The sequence below is a fragment of the Molossus molossus genome, unplaced genomic scaffold, assembly GCF_014108415.1.
Source record: "Molossus molossus isolate mMolMol1 unplaced genomic scaffold, mMolMol1.p scaffold_m16_p_8, whole genome shotgun sequence".
NCBI lineage: Eukaryota > Metazoa > Chordata > Mammalia > Chiroptera > Molossidae > Molossus > Molossus molossus.
Window position 1 is genome coordinate 26,946,250 of NW_023425402.1, and position 16,625 is coordinate 26,962,874.

Below are 16,625 nucleotides of genomic sequence, written 5' to 3' on the forward strand. Positions count from 1 at the left end.
TCTGCCACTTTTATTCCTGATCCCCCGAGGATTCTCCCCCTCTTGGCACCAGGATGTCTTCTCCCTTCCTGTGCAGCAGGAACTTTATGCCATGACTTTCTCTCTTCTACTATAAAGCATATTTTAAAACTTTATACTCCAAGCTTCTAGAGTTGGATCTCTATTAATTCCACTCTATGCTCCATTCTTCCAGGTTTGGAATATATATACATACACATACACATACATACATACATAGGCTTGGTAATTTGAGAAAATTCTTTTCTGTCTCAACACGGCCTGGGTATTACAACTCAAGGGCATGTGTATTCAGACTATTGTCTTGCTACTGACCTTAAGAACTATTTTAAAACTTAAAAGTAAACATGAACGCTTTTTTTTCTAGGTGAATCGTCTCTCTCCTTTTTCTGATGCAGTAAACCCCAAAGTTGTCCTCGGGGCAGCAGAGAGGCTGTGAATGAGAAATAGGGGAGAAATAGAAGATGGGGATGAGTTACACCGATTGGAATGGTGGACTTGTCGATTCTGTTCTGTTACACTGTTTTTCTGCTTTGTATTTCCCCCTGGAGGTAGACGGAAAGTCAGAATCCTGATTTCTGATTTTCGATAGATGCATGCATGAAACTTGGATGTTCTTCCTTGCTTCTGAGTTCTCCTGGACAGTGGAAGATGAAGCTGAGGCTAGATCACTAGTTGGAGCCCAGCTCCTCTCTTGGACAGGAAGTTCCTGGGAGAACAGGAATTTGTAGGTCCCTTCAGCATACAGAACGTGGGATAAACCACTAACATCACTTTGAAGCTGCTTTTCTTGTACCTGCCTTGTATTTTAGAGAGACCCCTATTCGGGAAATGCCTTTCTGCCCGGTGAGAGCTCCAGTGAGGATGAAGAACCTTTAGAAGAACTGTCAAAGGAGGAATTGTGTACAAAGATAAAAAGCCTGAAACAAAAACTCACGAACACGCGGAAAGAAAACAGCCGACTTCGACAGTCTTTGGTCATGCTTCAAGGTAAACTTTGGGAAAATCAACATCTTTAGATGAAAAGGGAAAATACATAAGAGTGGAAAGTATTGCACATCAGTTGTCAAGAATGACAAAGAAAATCAAGACCTTAGAGAAAAAAATAAAAAATCACATTTTAAGAAAATCTATAATTACATAATTTAATATGGAAGCACCCTATTGAAGCCACTAGTTTATTGCTTAGAAAGTTTTAAATTATTTCTACAAAATACCAAATGTTGTTTTTATTAAACGGACATTTATTGAGCATTTAACATATACGCCCCTCACTGGTAGGCCCTCGACAGAAAAGACTAGTAAAACAAGACAAATATGTTAAGATGTTCATGATGTAATCTCAATCCCCTTTGCCAAGGAAAGCACTAGAAAATGGAGCCTGTTCTAATCCATTATAGGACAACTAAAATTAAAGAGTCCATATATTAAATGTTAGTTTTGGAGTTGGGAGGAGTGGTATGGAAGAATAATCACATTTATTGAAGTCTTATAAAGGCGAAAGATCAGCATAAGCACATTAAAAACCACTTAGTGTTTAAGTGTTTGTTTTTCAAAAATTATATTTTCCATTTGTAGATAAGCACCGTGCATGACTTTATACAGCTGAGTATCTGGCAATTATATCCTATGTTGGGCAGCATTCTGTTGTAAACAGTAAACAGACAGAACATTTTGAAATAAAGCCCTCTGGCTGCTGTGTACGAAATGAGTACACGTGACAGAAGAACGTGGAGATGAACTTGAAAGGCACCGCAGTTATCCAGACTGACGTGATGGCAGCCTAGCCTAGGGCGTTGGCGCTGGAAATAACAGCGCAGTTCTACAGTATTTTTGGAGTGAGAAGTGGTGAGACAGATCGAACATGGTGGTGAACGAGGTGGACAGAGTGATGGCTCACATGCTTTCCTGTTTATGAAAGTGAAGGCTTTATAGTTTTAAGTAGAAACAGCCACATGTGAATGGAAATAGATTTTTAGAACAAGCCATTATCTCTTTATTTTTTTCAACCTGAAATAGTTTTATAACAGATGGCCTTTTCCTGGTGAGGTTTTGTGATTTAAAAAAAAAAAAAAAAGATAATTCTCACATTTATATAATCTGTTCCAGAGCTTAGAGTAAGATGAAAAGCTTTATAAACAAAGTTAGAGTACATTTCTGGTTTAAAGTATTGATTTTGGAGTTATAGACCTTGCTTTGAATCCCAACTCTGCTTACTAGCTATACAACTTTGATCACATCACTTTATGTGCGCTTAGTCCCAGCTTCAATTTTCTCATCTGTACAATAAGGCTAATATATCATTTCCTTGTTGTGAGGATTGAATGAGATAATTTGAAGAAATCACCAGTGTGTGGTATGTGATAGCTGCTCAGTAATCGTAGTTACTATTATTGTTTCTCCTTTTATTGACACTAGAGCTTGACATAAAAACACCACCCATCCTGGCTGGTGTGGCTCAGCTGGTTGAGCGTCTTCCCATCTACCAAAATGTCTCAGGTTCAATTCCTGGTCAGGGCACGTACTTGGGTTGTGGGTTTGATCCCCAGTATAGGGTGTGCAGGAGGTAGCCAATCCATGTTTCTCTCTCATCAATGTTTCTATCTCTCTCTCCCTCTACCTTCCTGTCTAAAAAAATTAGTAAAAACACATTAAAAAATTTAAAAACACCACCCAAAAAATTATAGGCAAATCTTTGTTACAAATAGAGGTGATGAAATTCAAATTAAAGAGTAGCAAATTGGTTTCAATCATCTATGAAAAGATTCACTTGCTGTGACCAGTTTCTTCTCTCTCCCACACTCCCAGATTGCCATTTCATTTTCTCCTTGCCTGCCCACTTCGCAAATCTCCTTCCTATTTCATTGAGAAATTGAAGAATATGAAGAGACCGTCATCTCTCTGCACCTGGGTTTGTATGCTCCACTTTCTCTCCTCTCATTCACAAATGATCTACTCTCTTGTCCAGCCAAAGATAGTATCTCCATCTGTGCATCGAATCCCATCCTCTTTCACCTAATCAAGAACATAGCTCCAGAGATTCTCCCCCTCTCTCCTGTATGATCAAATTTTTCTTCTGTAATGAATCCTTCTCATTAGCATCAGACATAGTATTATTTCTCCCAGTAAAAAGAAACAAACCCTCTTTCAGGCCATTTGCTTCTCCACCTTCTGCCCTATTTCTGTCCTTTCCTTTATAATAAAACTTCTTAAAGACTTGACTGTATACACTGTTCAGTTTTCCCCTTTTATTTTCTTGGGGTCCCACTTAAATTAGGTCCTATCATTCCATTGTAATTTCTTGTCTTATGATCATCAAGAACCTCCATGAATTAGTTTGCTGGGGCTGCAGTGACAAAGCACCACACACTAGGTAGCTTAAGCAACAGAACTTTCTTTTTCTTTTGGTTCTGGAGGCTAGAATTTCAAATCAAAGTGCCAGCAGGGCTGTGCTCCCTCTGACGGTACTGCAGAAGAATCCATTCAGACCTCTCTCCCAGCTTCTGATCTCTCTGTGACCTGAGGCAGCATAATGGCAGTCTTCACATGGTGTCCCTGTGTGCTTGTCTCTCCTTTTTATAAGGACACCAGTCATATTGGATTAGTCCCCACCCTACTGACCTCATTTTAACTTGATGACATCTATAAAGACTCTATCTCCAAATAAGGTCACAATCTGAAGTACTGGGGTTAGGACTCCAACACATCTTTTTGATGAGACACAGTTCAACCCACAACATTCCATAGTGCTGACCCCAAAGGTCATTTCTCAATGGTCATCTTACATGCCCAGTTACCAGCATTTGATACATTTGGCCATCTCTCCTTCTTGGAAAAGTTTCTTTGAATTCATCAGCATTCTTTCTATACTGTTGATCCTTCCATCTCAGTCTACTTGGCTGCTTCATTTTATCATCTTACATTTCAAATATTTGATGATGCCCAAGGTTCAGTCCTTGAATTGTTTTTCCTTTTTTTCTACATTCACTCCATAAGTGATCCTATCCAATCATATGATATTAAAATCCATCAATAAGCAACAATTCTCAGCTTTATATCTCCAGCCTGGACTTCTCCCTTAAACTCCAGACTCATTGTCCAACTACATGCTTGACATGACTCATAGGCAACTCAAACTTACATGTCCCCAATCACGTTCCAATCCTTCTCCCTCAACCTGTTTCATTCTTCATCTTGGCTAGTGCTAACTATAGTATACCAATTTCTCAAACCAAAAGAACCACAATGCCATTTTGTATTTCTATGTTTCTTTTACATCTTGCACCCAATCCACTGGCAAATTCTACTGACTTGACATTCAAAACATTTCTGGAATAAAGTCCTTTTTACCACCCTGACTACTGCCCCTGTGGTCCAAGTCACCATTACCTCTTGCCTAGATCATGATGGCAGCTTCCTAACTGGTGCCACTCCTTCTGCTCTCGCTCCTCTGCCGTCTGTTCTCAACATAGCAGCCAGAATGATCTTGGTAAACATAAGTCAGCTCATGTCACTCCTTCTTCAAACCACTTCAGTGCTTTTCCACCTCACTCAGGGTAAAAAGTGAAGTTATTTTTATTTTTATTTTTTTTATCCTCACCCGAGGACATTTTTCCATTTTTTGTACAGATAGAGTGGGAGGGAGAGAGAGGAAGGGAGAGAGAGAGAGAAACATCGACGTGAAGGGACACATCGAGTGGCTGCCACCCACACGACCGACCAGGGCCAGGGACAAACTGCAACCGAAGTACGTGCCCTTAGCGGGAACCGAACCCGGGTCTCTCCGGACCGCAGGCCGACGCTCTAACCGCTGAGCCAAACCGGCCAGGGCTATTTTTAAGATCTTTGAAGCCTTTTATGATCTGGCCACCTCTCCTCCACTTACCGCTTTGACCTTATTTTCTGTTACTCTCTCCCCTTTTCTCTATGATCCAATCCAACTGTATTTGCTTTTCCTTGAAGACATCAGACATGATCTTACTTCGGTATTTTTATAATGGTCATTCCTTTGGCCTGGAACATTGTTACCCATATCGCCATGTGGTTTGTATTCTCATTTACTTCATGTCTTCACTCTAATTCATCTTTTCCCTGACTTCCTACCTCTTTCCAAAACGTCAACCTCTTTCCTCTCAATGTTTTGTATCCCCCTTCTCCTCTGCTTTGTTTCCTCTTTGGCACTTACAACTCTATATAATCTATTACATATTTAATGTTATCTGACCCCCTCCATATGCATATATCCTAGAATGTATTCCTAGAATCCAAGTAGTAAAGTTTTCTATTGGCTGGACTTTGAGCAACAGGAAAAGTCAAGAACTGCCAACTGCCGCTGCAGTATTCACGCATGCATTCATTCACTGTGTAAATAGTCCTGCTATATGTCAGTCACTGTTCTAAGTACCTGGAAAAATCCAGTGAACAAAACAAAGATTCTTGTTGTCACTGAGCTTACATTCTAGTGGGGTGGGACAGTCAAAAACCTGAAAAAATAATAATTGAGTAAAGTATATAAAATGTTAGCTAGTAATAAGTGCTATGGAAATAATAGGAAAAGGAAACAACGATTAAGATTTGAGGGAAACAGAGTGTTTTATAATTTTAAATAACATGGCCATAGCAGGCCATCTTGGGGAGCCATAGCTGGGAACTAGGAAGATAGAAAGTTGAAATTTCATGGATAATCAAAATAAGAAAGGGATCTGAGAGAAAAGTTCAGAGAATGGTTATTTATCTCTTACCTAGCAGTGTTCCTAATAACTCTTTGAACGAGGGATCAGGGCTATCTCTCTGTTTATAAAGCCTGCTAACTAAGAAAAATAGCAGAATATATATGCCATTCTAGAGATTCGGAATGGCAAATGTGTGTGTGCTCCATGTGTATGTGTTAAGCATTTAAAATATACCTTGTGGGCCACAACTAATCAGCAGAGTAAGATGTAAAAGGAAAATAGTATATAGCTATTGTATAAAAGGGTATTACATCGTCATTATTTCTAGAGAATGAAGGTATACCTACAAAAAACAAAGCATCAACCCAAAACTCAACTTTTGTAACTAATGAGATTTTAGTAAAGAATCAGTTACATTTTGCCAGGTCATTTAAACATGACAGAAAGCTTAAGTTAAATATATGTGAATCTCCCTTTTTTCTTGAATACCCACCAAAAAGAAACTTAAAATGCATAAAAGCACAACAGTAACCAAGAAAAGTCAAGAAAAGACACCAGCAGATAAAAGATGTCAATTAAATTTTAGAAGCTAAGCCCGGGGCAGTTTGGCTCAGGGGTTAGAGCGTTGGCCCCCTGACCAGTGAGTCATGGGTTTGACTCCAGCCAAGGGCATGTACCTCAGCTGTGGTTCATCCCAGACCCTGGTTGGGTTGTGCAGGAGGCAACCAAGTCAATGTGTCCCTCTCACATCGATGTTTCTCTCTCTCTCTCTCTCTCTCTCTCTCCCCCCCCCCCCACTCTGTCTGAAGATAAATAGAAAATTATCCTTGGGTGAGAATTTTTTTTAAAAAATTAGAAGATGAAAAAGCAGATGGATGAATGGTGACTGACTAAATCTGGAGAAGTCTGAAAGGAAAGCTCAGTGTCTGTGATGGGGATGAGGAGGGGCTAGAGGTCCAGAAATTGAAAAGAAATGAGCCAAATCACACAACCACAGAAGGTTTAGAACTTGTGCTGTGAAAGGTTTAGGATTATGGTAGTGCCAAAAGTGTGAAAACTGGAGGAGTCATTGGAAAACCTACATAAAGACCCTTTTGGACCCCAAAGTCACACCTTCTTCCCGTAGAGCTGGCAACTGCCACTCTTCACCACAGGAGAAGACAGGTTTTATCTCAGGAGAGGCTCAGTCAGAGCTATGAACTCAGGGACACTGGGCACAGCAGAGGGAAGAGGAGTAGTTATGTGACTAAATCCTCTAGCATGCAAAATGGAGATAAGAACAAGCAAAGACAAAAATAAGGTAGAAGGAAACAGAAAATGCAGGAAGCAGAAGAAAGCTCCATGAAACAAGAATAGGATGATTTAAAAAGGGAAAATTCAAAGAACAAGGTGATAAGGGAAACCTAGAAATTCAATAAAATGTCTGGAAGTTAAAGTTTTATCAGAGAAAAAATATCACACGATCTCACTTACTTGTGGAATATAATGAACAAAAAAAAGCCGATGAACAAAACAGACCCAGAGACATAGAACAGAGTATGGTTCAGACTGACAAACCTCAGAGGAGAGGTGTGGGGGGAGGGATGAGATAAGCCAAAGAACTTATATGCATGTGTGCGTAACCAATGGTATAGACAGCATTGCTGGGCGGGGGGCGGGGGCGGGAGGAGGGTGTCTGCGGGGGAAAAGAAGAAACATCTGTAACAAAAATGAATTAATAAAAAAAAAAATCTTGTAGATGTTGGAAAAAGAAGACAAAAAAAAGTAAAATAGAAAAGATTTGGAAAAATAGAGAATTAGTCCAGAAGGTAGAACTTCCAAAGGCAAGAGGTCATAAAAGAGAGAAACGAGAAGAGGGAGGAGTTATTTTTGAAATGAATACAATAAATTTCTCGAACTGAAGGACACAAACTACTAAATTAAAAGGTACCACAAAAGGCAAAAAGACTTCTCCAAGGCCTAACATTGTGCAATGTCAGACCAGAAATAAAGGGAAGATTTTCAGCTTTCAGAGAGAACAAGCAAGTCACATGCTAAGAATTGGGAACCCCCAGAATGGCATTGGACTCCACCAGCAATATTGGAAGTGCCAAGATAATTAAGCAATGCCTTCGAAATTCTGAGGGGAAATGATTTAAATCTAGTCTTTTATGCCCAGTGACATTATCAACCAAGTGTGAGGGTAAAATAATCTTTTCAAACTTACAATCTCTCAATAATGTACTTCCTATACTTTCTTTTTCAAAAGTTAATGGAGGATTTGCTCCTCAAAAATGAGAGAGTGAATAAAGACATGGTATCCCGAAAACAGGTGGCCCAATTCAGGAGAATGAGCAAGAGCCACGGAATGATAGTGAAGGGAAGCTCCAGGATGACAAGTAGCCTAGGAGGAACTAGTCCAGATTGCAGAGAGTTGTGGAAGGTTCCTAGAGAGATATCTCCAAGAAAAATATGAAACTGATAGATGATATAATGTATCAAAACATACTGAAAGGATGCCCAGTCAGTGTGGCTCAGTGGTTGAGCATCAATTCATGCACCAGGAGGTCGCTAGTTCAATTCCTAGTCAGGGCACATGCCCAGGCTGTGGGCCCAATCCCCAGTGGAGGGCATGCAAAAGGCGGCCAATTGATGTTCTCTCTCATTGATGTTTCTATCTCTCTCTTCCTCTCCCTCTCCCTTCCTTTCTCTCTAAAATTAATAAAGAAGAAGTATTTTTTTTAAAAAAAACATACTGAAAGGAGATTTTTATAAATCTGCTAGGAAGTTTAAAGATATGTGAGAGAAGCAGTTAAAGAAAAAAGCAAACTAAATAAAATGAGATTATTGTTAGCTCTAGGGGAAAATCATGTTTTAAAGGAAAGAAATTGTGAGTAATATTTATATCACTAAAATAATGTAAGCACAATAATTTTTAAGCTAGCAATTGTGTAAACACTAGACTGGGATGATGGTAAAGGTGAAGATTGTGCGTATGTTTTCATGTGAGTACTCTGTGTGTGTGTGTTTCTATGTTGCTAGAGGAGGAGTTGAAAGGAGATATATTATTATATTACATGATTGAAAGTCAATAAATAATTATAGGAATCTGAAAAAATCAGTAAATAGTTGTATATGTATATTATTATTTAAGACTATGAAAGTAACTATCAGAATAAACAAGTGGATTGGAGGTGGTGACCTCTAGGAGTGGTAATTAGTGATAGGGCAGAGGACTACCGTTTTTCATTATAAGACTTATTTTATTTATTAAAATTGTAAAAGAATCCTAAAGGCAGCAAGAGATAAGCAACAGGTTACCTACAAAGGAACCCCCATAAGGCTATCAGCTGACTTTTCAACAGAAACACTACAGGCCAGAGGAGAATGGCATGAAATAATCAAGGTCATGAAAAACAAGAATATGAATCCAAGACTACTCTACCCAGAAAGGCTGTCATACAAAATAGAAGGTAAAATAAAGAGCTTTCCAGACAAAAAAAAAAGGGGGCTAAGGGAATATATTAGCACCAAACCAGCACTCTAAGAAATGTTAAAAGGACTGCTTTAATAAGCAGAAGAAATAGGAAGAGAAACATAACCAGAATAAACAAAAATGATGATAAATAAGTACATATCAATAATAACTTTAAATGTAAATAGATTAAACACTCTGAACAAAAGACACAAAGTAACTGAATGGATAAGAAAGCATGACTCATATATATGTTGTTTACAAGAGACCCATATTGCCCTGGTCGGTTTGGCTTACCAGTTAGAGTATCAGCCTGTGGACCAATGAATCACCAGTTCAATTCCAGTCAAGGGCATGTACCTTGGTTGCAGTCCATTCCCAACCCTGGTTGGGGTCCTGTGGGAGGCAACCAGTCGATGTGTCTCTCTCACATCAATGTTTCTCTCTCTCTCCCTCCAGTATCCTCAGGTGAAGATTAAAAAAAAGGGGGGGGGCCAGAAGGGAGTGGCATTAAGTATAAAAAGTAATGAAAGTCAAGGGTCTGAATCCAAGACTACTCTATCCAGCAAGACTATTATTCAGAACTGAAGGTGAAATAAAGAGCTTCACAGACAAAAAAAGCTAAAGGAATTTACCACCACCAAATCAGCACTGCAAGAAATGCTAAAGGGACTGTTGTAAGAAGAAGAAGAAATAGAGAGAGAGAGAGAGAGAGAAAGAGAGAGAGAGAGAGAAACACAGGCATAAAATAAAAATGGCAACTAATAAGTATTTATCAATAATAACCTTAAATGTGAATGCTCCAATAAAAAGAAATAGGGTAGCTGATTGGATAAGAAAACATAACCCATATATATGCTGTCTACAAGAGACTGTCACAACAAAAGACTCACACAGGATGAAAGTGAAGAAATGGAAAAAAATTTTTTCAAGCAAACAGAAATGAAAAAAAACCTGGGGTAGCAATACTCATATTTGATAAAATAGACTTCAAAACTAGGGCCATAATAAGAGATAAAGATGGTCACTATATAATATTAAAAGGATCAATCCAACAAGAGGATATAACCTTGATAAACATATATGCACTAAATATAGGAGCACCAAAATATATTTTAAAACTTCTGGAGGACTTCAAAGGAGATATCAAGAGCAATATAATTATAGCAGGGGATTTCAACACCCCGCTGACATCACTGGATAGATCTTCTAGACAAAAAATTAACAAGGAAACAGAGTCCTTAAATGATGAACTACAACACTTGGACTTAATTGATATTTACAGAACATTTCACCCCACTGCTGCAGAATATACATTCTTTTCAAGTGCACATGGAACATTCTCAAAGATAGACCACATGTTAGGACACAAACTAAGTCTTCACAAATTCAAGAAGACTGAAATCATATCATGAATCTTTTCAGATCACAATGGCAGGAAACTAGAAACCAATTACAATAAAAACACTCAAAAATATTCAAACACATGGAGGCTAAATAGCATGTTATTAAACAATGAATGCATTACCAAGGAGACCAAGAAAGAAAGAAAAGAAAAAAAAAAAAAAAACTTCCTGGAAACTAATGAAAATGAACACAAAACAGTACAAACTCTATGGAACACAGCAAAAGCAGTCCTGGGAAGGAAATTCATAGCATTACAGGCCTACCTCAACAAAGAAGAAAAATTTCTAATAAACTATCTAACCCAACAACTTAAAGATTTAGAAAGAGAACAAAAAGAAAACCCAGAGTTAGTAGAAGGAAGGAAATAATAAAAATCAGAGCAGAAATAAATAACATAGAGACTAAAAAATATATATATACAAAAGATCAATGAAACCAAGAGCTAGTTCTTTGAAAAGATTAACAGGATTGATTAATCTTTAGCCAGACTCACCAAGAAACAGAGAGGACCCAAATTAATAAAATCTGAAACAAAAGAGGTGAAGTAACAATGGGCACCACAGAAATACAAAGGACTGTAAGAAAATACTATGAATAATTATATGCCAACAGATTCAACAACTTAGGCAAAATGAACAAATTCTTAGAATCATTTACTAATCCAAAACTCAACTGGGAAGTGTTAGAAGACCTAAACAGACCAATAACAATTAAGGGAATAGAAGAACTAATCAATAAAATCCCAGCAAACAAAAGCCCTGGTTCAGACAGCTACAAAGGGGAGTTTTACCAAACATTCAAAGAAGAACTATCACCTATTCTCCTCAAACTATTCCAAGAAATTCAAGATGAAGAAAGACTTCCAAGCTCTCTTTATGAGGCCAGCATAATCCTAATCCCAAAACCAGATAAAGACACTACTAAGAAAGAAAATTACAGGCCAATATCCCTGATGAACATAGATGCAAAAATCTTTCAACAAAATCTTAGCAAATCGCCCTGGCCTATTTGGCTCAGTGGTTAGAGCAATGGCCCGCGGTCCAGGGAGACCCGGGTTTGGTTCCTGCTAAGGGCACATACCTCAGTTGCAGTTCGTCCCCAGCCCCGGTTGGGGTTGTGCGGGAGGCAGCCACTCGATATGTCCCTTTCACGTCAATGTTTTTCCCTCTCTCTCTCTCTCTCTCTTCCTCTCTCTCCCTCCCACTCTATCTGAACAAAAATGGAAAAATGTCCTCAGGTGAGCATAAAAAAAAAAAACTTAGCAAATCGAATCCAGCAATATATTTTTTAAAATTATAAACCACGGCCAAGTGGGATTTATCCCAGGGATATAAGGATGATACGATAATCCTAAATCAATAAATGTTATACACCACATAAACAAAATGAAAGATAAAAATCATGTGATCATATCAATAGACGCCGAAAAAGCCAGCATCCCTTTTTGATAAAAACTCTCAGCAAAGTAGGAATACAAGGATCATATCTCAACATAATAAAGGACATTTATGACAAACCTACAGCCAACATCATACTCAATGGGCAAAAACTAAAAGCATTTTCCTTAAGAACAGGAACAAGACAAGGATGTCCACTTTCACCATTCTTATTTAAAACAGTACTGAAAGTCTTAGTTATAGCAATCAGACAAGAAGAAAAAATAAAAGGTATCCAAATTGGAAAGGAAGAAATGAAACTGTCATTATTCCCAGATAACATGATATTGTATGTAGAAAACCCTAAAGACTCCATCAAAAATTTACTAGATTTAATAAATGAATTTGGCAAAGTAGCAGGATACAAAATCAACATCCAGAAATCATTGCCATTTTTATACACCAATAATGAACACTCAGAAAGAGAAACTAAAAAATAAAAACAATCCCATTTATCATTGCAACAAAAAAATTAAGATACCTAGGATTAAACTTAACCAAAGAAATAAAGGACCTGTTTGCAGAAAACTACAGGACATTGAAAAGAGAAATAGAGGAAGATATAAAAAAGTGGAAGCATATACCTTGTTCATTGATTGGAAGAATTAATATCATTAAAATGTCCATACTACCCAAAGCAATCTATAGATTCAATACAATCCCCATAAAAATGCCAATGACATATTTCACAGAACTAAGCAAACACTCCAAAACTTTATATACAGCCAAAAAAGACCCCCCAATAGCCCCAGCAATCTTGAAAAATAAGAACAAAATAGGAAGGATCACAATACCAGATATCAGGCTATAATAAAGCCATTGTAACTGAAACAGACTGATATTGGCACAAGAACAGGCATATAGATCAATGGAACAGAATAGAGAGCCCAGAAATTGACCCAAAACATTATGCTCAGTTAATATTTCAAAAAGGTGGCAAGCACACAGTGGAGTAAAGACAGCCTGTTTAATAAATGGTCCTGGGAAAACTGCTACATGCAAAAAAATGAAACTAGGCCACCAACTTACACCATACACAAGAATAAATGCAAAATGGATAAAAGACATATGTGACTCATAAATCCATAAAAATCCTAGAAGAATATGTAGGCAACAAAATTTCAGACAGTGCACGCAGCAGAATTTTTACTGATACAACGCCTAAGGCAAGAGAAACAAAGGGAAAAATTAATACACAGGACTGCAACAAACTAAAAAGGTTCTGCACAGCAAAAGAAACAAACAACAAAATGGAAAGGGAACCCACTATATGGGAGAGCATAATTGCCAACGATACATTAGAAAAGGGGTTAATTTCCAAAATATATAGAGTACTTATACAACTCAACAAATGGAAGACAAAAATCCAATTTAAAAATGGGCAGAGGACCTAAATAGACACCTCTCCAAAAAGGACGTACAAGTGGCCAAGATATATATGAAAAAAATGCTCCACATCACCAAACATGAGAGAGAGATGCAAATTAAAATGACTGTGAGGTATCACCTCACATCTGCCAGAATAGTTGCCATCAACAAATCAAAACACAAGTGCTGGCAGGAGTGTGGAGAAAAGGAGACTCTAGTACACTGCTGGTGGGAATGCACACTGGTGCAGCCACTATGGAAAACAGGAAGGTGTTTCCTTGAAAAATTAAAAATTGATCTGCCTTTGACCCACTGATCCCACTTCTAGGAATATATTCCTAAGAAGCCTGAAACACCAATTGTACCCCTATGTTTATAGCAGCATTATTTATAATTGCTAAGATCTGGAATCAGCCCAAGTATCTATCAGTAGATGATTGGATAAAAAAAAGCTGTGGTACATTCACACAATGGAATACTATGCAGCTTAAGAAAGGAAGATCTCCACTTGGGAGGTGATTTCTCTTCTTGAACCCTTGATTCACCATCGGAGTCCCAGGCCCCCAGCGTCATAGGGCACTCATCATAGGGGTCCAGAGCTTGGGCAGCACATCGGACCACCCACGGACTAGGATGGGCAAGTCTGGGTTCGCCTTTTCAGCTCCACAGAGCGTTTCTCCATGAAGGGAGCCAAAAAAGCGCCTTGCACACTGTGTGGGCGAGGACCTTCACAAACTCCCGGGAGGTCGAGGTTGTGACGCTGGCACCCCAAAGCCCGACTGCCTCTCCACAGGGTGCCTCACCTGACGCCCTGGCTGCCAAGCTGGCGCTGGCATAAGTGTATGCAAATCTCTCCTAGACCCATCTTGACTCGTATCCCATCAATTGTTGGGACGCCTCCGGTTCCACTAGTACCCAACCCCCCGCCCAGGCCTTCCCGCCAAGTTCTCCAGACGAACCAATTGCAGAACGCTCTCCAGTCCCCGCCAGAGGTTGGCTGACTGAAGTGGGCGGGGCCAGGTGGAGCCCCTGCTATAAAATCCTTGGAAGGCCCCAGTTGCGTTTCCAGTTTCCCTGCGGGTGAACGGTGCGAACGCCCTGTGGAACCCAAGGTGCTATAGGTTGTTTCCGAAGGTGCGTTGCGGGGAGAAGGCTGTCGCTACTTTGTTGGTGACTCAGACCTTGCTGGCGTTGAGACACCACGAACGAAATGCTTGAACCGGGTAGTGAGCCCTTCTCCAACCCTTTGGCTCCAGATGGCTACGATGTAGATGGTCCTTATTCCTTCCAGCAATCAAAGCTCACCAATGAAGACTTCAGGAAACTTCTCATGAACCCGAGGGCTGCACCACCCTCCAAGTCTCATCACCACGAGATGCCAAGGGAGTACAATAAGGATGAAGACCCCGCTGCACGAAGGAGAAAAAAGAAAAGTTATTATGCCAAGCTTCGCCAACAAGAAATGGAGAGAGAGAGACAACTAGCAGAGAAGTACCGGTGCCGAGCCAAGGAACGGCGAGAAGGCGTGAAGAAAGACTATGAGGAAACTGAGCTGATCAGCACCACAGCTCACTACAGGGCTGTGGGCCCCACTGCTGAGGCAGACAAATCAGCTGCAGACAAGAGAAGACAGTTGATCCAAGAGTCCAAATACTTGGGTGGTGACATGGAACACACCCATTTGGTGAAAGGCTTGGATTTTGCTCTGCTCCAAAAGGTTCGAGCTGAGATTGCCAGCAAAGAGAAAGAGAAGGAAGAACGAATGGAAAAGCCCCAGGAGGAAACCAAGAAAGATGAGGATCCTGAAAATAAAATTGAATTTAAAACACGTTTAGGCCGCAATGTTTACCGCATGCTCTTCAAAAGCAAGGCACATGAGCGGAATGAACTGTTCCTTTCGAGCTGCATGACCTATCTGGTAGACCTGGCTGAGGAGTACCCTGACACAGACATCCCCACCACTCTCATCCACAGCAAAGCGGACTGCCCCACCATGGAGGCCCAGACCACACTGACCACAGATGACATTGTCATCAGCAAGCTCACCCAGGTCTTTTCCGACCTGAGGCGGAGTACCCGCAATAAGAAGCTCAAGACGGAGGATCCAGGGAAGCTGCAAGGGAAGAAACCCCCAGTGGCCGACATGAATATATTCGAAGAGACTGGGGATTTTGTGCCCTCCGCAACCAAGACATCTCGAGACAAGGAGTGGGAAAGATACCGGGAGCGGGAACAGGACCGCGACAGAGAGGAAGACAAGAAGAGGCACAGCTACTTTCTGAAGCCAAAAGTGGATGATGAGTCCATGGATGTTGACCAAGGACCTGGATCTGCTAAGGATTTCATCAAATCCATCAATGAAAACTTTGCTGCTTCTGCTGCTTGGGAAGGCACTAGATCCCTAAAGAAGTCAGAAGATAAGAAGCAGCTGGGAGATTTCTTCGGCATGTCCCACAGTTATGCTGAATGCTACCCAACCACAATGGATGACATGGCTGTAGACAGTGACCAGGAGGTGGATTGTAGCAAAATGGACCAGGGCAACAAGAAGGGCCCCTTCCGCCGCTGGGACTTTGATCCCCAGGAACGATACAGCCGGTATGCGAACAAGGAATCTTTTCCCAAGGCTGCATTCCCGCATGGCACCAAAATGTCTGAAGGGCGGAAATCCAGGCGCTTCAAGGAAACCAATAACAAAGCAGAGCTTGATCGCCAGTGGAAAAAGATTAGTGCAATCATTGAGAAAAGGAGGAAGATGGAAGCTGATGCAGTTGAAGTGAAAAGACTGAAATACTGATCTCCAGTTCCAACACCAAGAAGAGTCTTTACGAGGACATGCTCCCCACTGCTTGATCTCTACATTCCCAAAAAAGTTACAAGGGTTTTTTTGTTTTTCTTTTTGTTTTTGTTTTTTTGTGTGTGTGAATGTATATAAAATACTATTGTATAACAATTTGGTTCCATTAAAATTGGTTAGCCCAGGCCGGTTTGGCTTAGCGGTTAGAGTGTCGGCATGAGAACCAGAGTCCCGGGTGGGTTTTGACTAAGGGCACGTACCTTGGTTGCAGTTTGTCCCCCGCCCGTTTGTGGTCGTGTGGGTAGCAACCACTCGATATGTCTCTCTCTTGTGGATGTTTCTCTCTCTCTTTCCCTCCTGCTCTATCTGAAGATAAATGCAAAAATGTCCTCGGGTGAAGATAAAAAAATTTTAAAAATTGGTTAAATTCCAAAAACAATAAAGAAAGATCTCTTATCCTTTGAGAGGACATG

General features: G+C 40.0%; 2 protein-coding genes across 3 annotated transcripts in view; both read left to right on the plus strand.

Annotated features, from left to right (window-relative positions):
- The window catches only part of BEND6 (BEN domain containing 6), a 56,836-nt gene that overhangs the window by 26,081 nt on the left and 14,130 nt on the right, over positions 1–16,625 (plus strand). For both annotated transcript variants that reach the window (XM_036248768.1, XM_036248769.1), the window contains exon 3: positions 831–1,008. In XM_036248768.1, coding sequence (XP_036104661.1) covers positions 831–1,008 — 178 coding nt within the window. The remainder of the gene's footprint in view (positions 1–830; positions 1,009–16,625) is intronic.
- On the plus strand, positions 14,566–16,152 carry LOC118621472 (protein Red-like). The gene has a single exon (XM_036248767.1). It carries the CDS (start codon positions 14,566–14,568, stop codon positions 16,150–16,152), a length of 1,587 nt encoding a protein of 528 aa, XP_036104660.1.